Source organism: Crocodylus porosus, unplaced genomic scaffold, assembly GCF_001723895.1.
Source record: "Crocodylus porosus isolate Cpor-Errol unplaced genomic scaffold, CroPor_comp1, whole genome shotgun sequence".
Taxonomy (NCBI): domain Eukaryota; kingdom Metazoa; phylum Chordata; order Crocodylia; family Crocodylidae; genus Crocodylus; species Crocodylus porosus.
The window spans coordinates 31693076-31701624 of NW_017728915.1; the positions used below are offsets into that span (position 1 = coordinate 31693076).

Below are 8549 nucleotides of genomic sequence, written 5' to 3' on the forward strand. Positions count from 1 at the left end.
AGGCCTAATTCTTATTTTAAAAGATCTTTTTTTTACTCAAACAGTGGCATACATTTATAGATAAATTAATTGGAATATATATAATATTTTATAGTTGGATAGTACCCACTGAAGATAGTGTAGTGTCTTGCAGTGATCCCGGTCTATTTTCATAGATTTGTGTCTTAGCAATAAACTTCTTCTCTGCAACATTTGAAACAAAATCTCAGGATGAGACCAACATTTTATAAAATAGTTTACAAAATCTGGACCTAATAATGGTTTGTAGCTTAGGGGGAAAAAAACAACTTATTTGTCATATATGCATGTAGTGTTCCAAGATTGCAACCTCTCTTTTTTTATAGTTAATCTAGAATGGAGGCTAATTGTTTTCCGTTTTTTAGCAGGGAATTTCACATGCCTATTGAGATCCTGATTTTCCAGTGGGAGGTTCTGCTTATGTAATTTCATCATTTAAAAACAAACGACTCCCTCCCTTTTCCTCTATAAACTTAGGGTATGCCTAAATTCATATCCAAGAGTAGGTCTAAAGTCAGTTACCATTAACAGCATAGGTATCCTAGCACAGAACTCAGCAAAGGCTTTCTGTCTCTGTATTCACTGGGTTGCTTTAGCCTGGGCTGCAATAGCTACAGGCCTGTTAGCAACACCTAAGCACTGTAGCTTAAAGCTGGCTTGGGTACGTCTGTGCAGGCTGCACAGTGTAGACATGCTTGTGCATTTTTAGGAGGGAGCAAAGAAATGGTAGGTCCTCTCAATGCAGTGAGAACAGGAAAGGACTGTTGGAGAAAAGGAAAGAAGCAGTAGTTTATGGAGAACTGACAGCTTTATAGTAATGACATTGTGGCTAGTATTACTTGATTTCATTTTTTTAAAACCATCAGTGGTGGGATTGCCCACACAGGCTTTTGAAACTCTGTCTTTTCTCAGTATCTAGAAAACAGTCATAGTTACACTGGAGACTGGCAGAGATTCTCTTGGGTGACTGAGATCCACAGGCAGCTGATCTCATTTGAAAATGGTCAGTTTGTTTCCTCCTTTTCTGACATTGTGTTTTTTTTATTTCCACCTAAGATAGATTTATTCACTTTGTAAATATTACATGGTACAAGAGTCTTTATTTTTTTATATAATCCTTGTTTACAAAGTCAATACAATCAGCCTGAAAATATGTAGCAAACATTGCAGTATATTAGAATCTTATGTATTGTGTTTGCTGTAGGTACAAATTCAATACAGCAACTCTCCAACAATTGACATGTCAAGTAATATATCAACTGCTGGTATATTACTTTTTGCTCATCCTATTACTACTTATCAAAAACAACTCACCACCCACACTTCTTCTCATTAAGGCCCAATGCTGCAAGATGCTGAAATGTCCTATCAGCATCAGCAGGACATAAAGGTGTTCAGCAGCCTTACAGGAAGCACCTTCCATGCAGCAAGATTAGATCCTAAAACATTTTCATTAAGATCACACAAAGGAAGTTCTGAGAGTTCAGTGATGAAGATCACTCGTTACATATTTAGGAAGTGAAAGCTTCTTTAAATGCCCACTATGCAGGCCAATAGATGGAAGCCCAGGATATTTTTAAAGGATACATTTAAACAAAATGGGTCTGTTAGATGTACACAATATATATTCAAAGTGAAATCTTTTCCCTTCTACTGTCTATACAATTATCCACCTATGCTGCAAATCTGTTATCATTTGTACCTTGTTCTGGCTTATGAGTGAGAACATTTTATTTGAAATAGAAAGGTGATTGAGCAGTGGACTGGACTCGGAAGACTTGGCCTGTTGGGTGACTCTGAGACAATCAATTGAGGTCTCAGTGTCTTGGTTTACCCATCTGTAAAATAACGAAAATAGTGCCTGTTTTCTTTGTCAGGTACTTCATGATTTGTGTATGAAATATGCTATATGCATAGTATGATCATTGATTTTGAAATCTTAATTCAAAGTATTTTTAATTCATCCATGTTTCTACCTCTGTTCTTTATGTCTTCTTCTGTCTTAAATAAATACCTATACTGTAGGCACTGTTTAGATATCAATATATTTTCTTCTAATGCACAGAAGTATCAACAGACTAAGTAAATAATGTAGAGATGGACTGTAGTGGGATGTCAGTTTACACCATATAGTCTTTTAGTTCCCTGGGCAAACTTGCCTCATGGGACACAGCCTAACCCATAAACCGAATACATACATAAACAGTAAGCAGTTGTCTCAGACCTTACTGTCTTTTGCCAGACCCTGAGAGAGTGCTCTGGCTCATTGCTGCATCCTCTAGCCTCATAGTCTTCCTTCCTCTGTCTATCCCTTGGGAGCTTTTAATTTCCTCTGGGCTAGCCATTTATCCTCCTCAGCTGTCCAGATCCTTCTAGGCAGGTCTGCAGTCGTATACTTACAGGTCTGCAGCTGGACTGTAGCCCTTGAAAGCATGCAGCCTGTTGCATGAGGAGTAGAATTCTTGGGCAGTATACCTTACTGGTCTCGATAAAATTTGCCATCATCTCACAGGAGTGCTCTGTATATCAGTATGAGGGCTGTAAAACTCATCTAACCCCACAGATTGGATGAGGGACATGGGGCAGACTGCAAGCCAGATTAGGCCCTCAGATGATGCCCTGAATCAGGGACAGGCAATTATTTCTGGCAGAGGGCCGCTTACTGAGTTTTGGCAAGCCATCAAGGGCCTCATGGTAGGCAGCCAGGGGCAGATAAATATTATTTTTCTGAATTTTTTAGGGGCCTAGAGGGTTGGATAGAATGGCCTGGTAGGCCGCATTTTGCCCACCCCTGCCTAAGTGCTGGACCCAGCCCACAGGACTAGTTTATTGTGGATGCTGCTTGCAGCGTGCATGGAAGCTCCAGCCCTGTTTGCCAACTTTAGCCCTGCACACCGCATGTATTCAGTACCTCTACATGTGGCATGGGCTTCAGCTTGTCCAGCTTGCGTACTTCATGCAGGTGCAGTGTCCGTCTGGGGCATGCACTGTATGTGGTGTTTGTGGCTGGTCCAGGGCACGTGCTGCATATGGTACCCATGCCAAACTGGCCCTGCACACTGGATCTGGCATGGGCAGCCTGTCTGTGGAGCTGGGTCCAGCATGCAGGATGTGGGCCAGTGTGAGTACTGAATACAGCATACACCCTAGACTAGCTGCACACACCATTTGCAGTCTGCTTCAAACAGACCCCATGTGCTGTATGCAGTGTGTGGGGCCAGTCCCTGTGTGCTGCATTGCAGCAGGCAGCACTGCAGGCTGGATGATATGGCTCTGCAAACTGGATGTGGCTTGGGGTCCATATCTTTGACACCCCTGATCTATATAAATGGTTAATAAACAAGGTGTTAATAGACAGTGCTTATGTATCGTTCCTGGGTGTTTAGGATCAATAAAACTTGTTGGTGTGCATTACAAATGGCTTCTTTTGGTGGCTCTTTGTGTCAGCCCCTTGGTATAAGCTGTGGGATTTCTCTTGTACAACAGTCCAGCAATCTTTAAAGTTAATTATGTTGAATGATGTCAGTTTGACATTTTTATCAGTGAGTTGGGTTCCTTGGTTATGTTTAAGCTTTAGTTGTGTGTACTGTTTTTCCCTTTGTTTTTCAGAGTCCCAACACAGTGGGTCATTTGAAACCAGTTGCTGTAGGAAAGCATGGAGAAAAGCATGTAAAAAAAACCATGCAGACTACAAGCATACTTGATCAGCGCCCAAAATGTAGCCTTAATGAGTATAAAAGTTCCTTCTTACCACATGCACGGAACTGAACAAATGAAAATTTGATGACACAATTTCAGGCAGATGTGTTCGAAGCAGCACTCTTTCCTCACTGGTGACATCCAGAATTTGGTATTGCCAAATTAACTGTAGCATACGTTTCGTGTGTATGTGTATTCGGACTGTTTTAAAAACAAAAAATGTTCTCACTATTTTGGACACTTCTCATACGAAAATTTGTTGGAAAATTAGACTAGAAATAAGATGTGCAGGTTTAGCAATGAGGGCAGTTAAGCATTGGAACACCTTTCCAGCAGCAGATCCAAGAGTAGGGTGCAGGTGGGTACGGCCGCGCACATCCTTCAGCTCCATTGCACATGTGCAGTGTTGGGATTTGCCGCAGCTCCCCGAGGTAAGTTTTCCTCTCTTAGTTCTCCCTGGTTCTACTTGTGGCAGGGTGCTCCATGTACCCTGTCACAGCAGGGATTGTCAACTGGGGGTACGTGTACCCTGGGGGTACTTGGGAAGGCCCCAGCGAGTATATGGAGGCGGCACAGAGCAGCGGGGTTACTCGGGAAGCAGCGGCATGGGGGGGGCAGGGCCACCATCACCATCTGTCACTCCGCATTGCTGCCACATAGCGCATGCCACCTCCCCGTATTGAAGTACCCCCGCTTCTCCACACTGCCGGCTTTGTGTCTGGCCAGCGGTGGGGGATGGGATGGTATGCTGACAGCCATCTGGATGCAAAGCCAGTGGTACAGGGAAGCAGGGGTACCTGGGAAGTGGCAGACCATCCCTCATTCTGTGACATCGCTGGGTGCTGCACACCGCTTTCCTACACCCAAGTATCTCTGCTTCTCTGTGGCTTCGCATCCGGCTGGCCATCAACACCTCCTTCCCCGCAGTGCACAGTGGTGGCGCTGAGTGTATAGATGGTGGTGACGGCGGCCATTGCATGTGAGCTCCCTGCACCACCATCCCACGCTGATAGGGGAGGGCGTGCTGACAGCCAGCCGCACATGAAGCCTTCAGTGTGAAGGAGTGTGGATACTTGGGTGTGGGAAAGCGGTACCTGGCACCCTGCAGCAACAAAGAGTGTATAGATGGTGGTGGCAGCACCGTGTGAGCTCCCCACACTGCTGGCTTTGTGCCCATCCATCAGCCAGTGTGCTCTCGGATGCAAGGGCACATCACTCATACAGATTGGAGGCTCCGCACAAGCCCTCCATGTCTTCCTGGGATGCGTGCACCAGCAGGAGCTGCCACCCCTCCCTGCACCCCCTGGACAAGCTGCAGCTTTGTCCCATGCCCAGCCCCAACTGTGCAGGTCCTGGCGGGTGGGTGCAGAGGTCCCACAGGTTCTGTCCCATCCAGCCCAGCGATGCAGCTGAGGTTGGCCCTGCTCCATCCCCTGGCTGCGGGCCCCAAGCAGTGAGGGGCCAGTGCCAGGGCAGCGATGCACCCGGCGATGATGGATTCATTGGGGTGTTGGCACCAGGCAATGACTCTGGGTGGAGGGGAAGGGAGATGCTCAGCTCTCTCCCTATCCCTGCCAGGTCCCAGGCCGCACCCCTCCCTGTGGCCCTTTCTCCTCCCATGAAGACTTTTCCGCAGCCACTTGGGGGGCGAGGGGTACTGACATCAGCACCCCCCTGCTGCCTGGCTGGAAGGTGGTACAATCTAAAAGGGGTACCCACAGAAGGGGTACACTCCTTAAAAAAGGTTGAAAATAGGGCTGTGCAAAACGACTATGTTTTATTTTGATTTTGGATTCAACCATTTCAGAGGTAAGTGATTCATTTTGGTGTTTAGGATTACTGCCCCATTTCGATTTGGCTGAATCATCTGTTGTGGAGTTTCAGTGCTGTTTTGGAGATTTGGATTGGACGGGGAGAGGCAGGCACAGCCGGGCAGCTGCAGGTTCTCCCGCAGCCCCTCCAGCTGTGTCTGCCTCTCCTCGGGTGGGGGAGCTGCAGGAGAAACCCCCATGGCTGCCCTGGCAGGCCCCAGCCTAGTCCTGGCACTTCAAAAAAATAAAATAAAAATAAAAGTAAAAAACCCACACACTGGCTGTAGGAGTGGCAACTAGGGCCTCTGGGTACTCATGGCAGAGGCCTCCCATGCAGTGGGGGACAGTGGGGATTCCCGCAGCCGCATGGCAGCTGCCCCATGGCACAGGGGTTGTGCAACTCTGCAGGGTGCCACTCACTGTCTGGGACCTGGGGCCCCTGTGGCTGAGCACTGCCTCAGCTCCCAGACGGTGTGCGGCATAGTAATGAGCCTTGCTGCACCTGTCATGCAACATCTGCAACATTTCCAAAATGTTTTGGATGGTTTTGTTTAGTTTTGGAGATGTTTCAGAGCCTTCTGTTTTGTTTCGGATTAGATGTTTCAGGCACCAAAATGGACCGAAGCACCTCCAAAACGAAATAGCTGCCGAAATTTTGCACAACCCTAGTTGAAACCCCCTGCCCCAGGGAATCCTAAGTCTCTTTATGTACCTGGCTTCTCCTCTGAATTATGGAGTCAGTCTGTCTTTTCATTATTTTTCTTCCATACAGCTTGTTCTCTCTTTTTATCAGCTTCTGGTCTCTTTTCTCTCTTTCTGAAATGGCTAATGAGAGAATCATAATTTTATGAACCATGTCACTCCTAATCAGCCTCAACAGGGCTCCTCTTTGGTGATCTGTTGCTTAGTTAGTTTTCTCTCCAGGTTGGCTGACTGACTTGGTCTGGCCATCTTCTTTGTCCAAGGAGTTTCCATTTAAATAGATTTGCATTTCAGTGACATTACACTGCTGTAATGTGCAACCCTATCTGGGAACTTCCTTCCAAGATTAAAGGAATTCTGCATGCTTCCAGTAGCCCTGGCTAATTTTATTAGTCCAGTGATCTTTTCATGGTGGGATTCCTATGCTTAGCCTGGTTTCTTTGTAAGCTTTTTTGCTTGTTTAAATAGTAGATGCTTTATTTAGACAAATTACAGGCTTTTCAACGTGGGCATTAGAATGTGAGGAGTTCACATCAGATTGTGAGGAGGAAAGATGGTGGTGGTTAGAGGTATCATATATCAGGAAATCAGTTTTTATTTCCAGCTGTGTGGCAGCCTTCATATGTAACTTTCAATGGCCTCTTCATCCTTCATGTAAGAAAAAATGAGGATGAAAGCAGTGAAGTACTTTAATAACCCTTTGAGATGGATATTACTGAAGTACAGATAATTAATAATGTATTGAAGTGCTGTAGTAGTTGTGTACTATGTGGGTTAGTAATATTTTAATATCATATGCTATATATGCCACCTTTTATGGTAGTCTTGAAATCTTGCCTCCTATATTAACTTAAATAGGGTTCCAAGGGATTCTTTTGTGAAGTTACATATTGAAGTTTTCAGATAAAAAACAGTTAAATATTATATATTAATATTATTACATTTATATAATATCATATATTATTATAATTACGTAAGATGTACACTGTATATTTATATAAGTAATATATTATATATTAACATTATTGATATTATATAATATTACTATTATTATATTATATAGTTAAATAGTTAAATGTTGTATTCTGAGTCATTTTCTGTTACCCCCAATAAATGTTTGCATGCATTCCTGTAATTAAAGTAGTGGGTTTTTTCCCCAAAACAGGAAATAATTAATCTCTCTACTGTTCATTAAATACAATCTTGTTACTCTGTATACAATGTCATTTGTATCTGGGAGTCCCTCCCTTCCTTCAGAAGCTATTACATGACCTCCAGATCTCTCTTAGACTCCATGTATTACCATTAGAAGACATCCACACTGGGAAATCACTCTGTTCCTGTTTTTGATTAATATTTTATCAGCCACGAGAGGAAATGGTATTCTTTAGCAACACTAATAAGTAATTGAGAGATGAGATGCCTCGGATAGCTTTGGTAAAGCCGTATGTAGAGGTTATAAAAGAAGAGCTTAGATAAGACTCTGGATAATAAAATGGAAAAAAAATCTAAAGAAGACATTGTCCTATAGTAAAAAAAAACAAGTAGCTTTGTCAGCAGAAAATAAACAGTAATAATCTCTTAAACAATAACTTGTCAAAAACAATAGTAAGTGGAGCTAAAAGATTTATTTTAAAGTAAATGTTTGAGTAACCGTCTTTAAATAAAATTTTGAGTGATTCAATGAACCTCATACAATAGACAGTAAAAAATCAAGGGTTGTTTAATATGCAGTTTGTTTAAAGGTTATTTCAGCTGTTAGGTTCCAATATTAATGGTTATGGTATTAGAACATTTTTGGGGGTAGCAATTCATGTGTTTACTAACTATTCTAGATGTATTTATTGCAAATCTAGTGAAAGTAGTAGAGATTTAAATGTTCTCAGTGGCTAATGCTCCTGATAAACATCATGGCATACCTTTAGTTCTTTGCTTTTGGCACAAATGGCATCTTTTTAGGGGGAGGGAGGCTGGTTTTGGCTTTTGTGGGTTTTTTGTTTATTTTTGTTCTGTTTCTTCACTTTTCCAGGTTCTTATTCCTTTTGTGTGAAGTGAAGATGTAGTTCTTAAAGGACTCTATTCCACCATGTTCTCATAAGACTTCCATGATACAATTGCATTGGTTGATTTTATTTCCCCTCTGTGGTGAGAGATCAAGACCAAATGGCAAATGAGTTTAGAATTGGCGGCGTTTAGACTTCTTTTAAAATGTAGGGGGTGACGAGGCAGTGAAATGTACTCTGTCCAAGTTTGCAGATGACACTAAGCTATGGGGCGAAGTGGACACGCCGGAGGGCAGGGAGCAGCTGCAAGCAGACC

At 43.3% G+C, this 8549-nt stretch overlaps 1 protein-coding gene across 13 annotated transcripts in view; it reads left to right on the forward strand.

Moving 5' to 3' along the window:
- Positions 1-8549, forward strand: part of WWOX (WW domain containing oxidoreductase) — a 683982-nt gene that overhangs the window by 232097 nt on the left and 443336 nt on the right. The window contains exons 8-9 of one of the 13 annotated variants that reach the window (XM_019535919.1): positions 931-1021; positions 3628-3878. The exons of 11 other annotated variants lie outside the window; for them this stretch is intronic. In XM_019535919.1, coding sequence (XP_019391464.1) covers positions 931-1021; positions 3628-3722 — 186 coding nt within the window. In that variant the 3' untranslated portion in view covers positions 3723-3878. Of the gene's footprint in view, positions 1-930; positions 1022-3627; positions 3890-8549 lie in introns of those variants that run through there. One more of the 13 variants, XM_019535920.1, reaches the window with a different exon arrangement.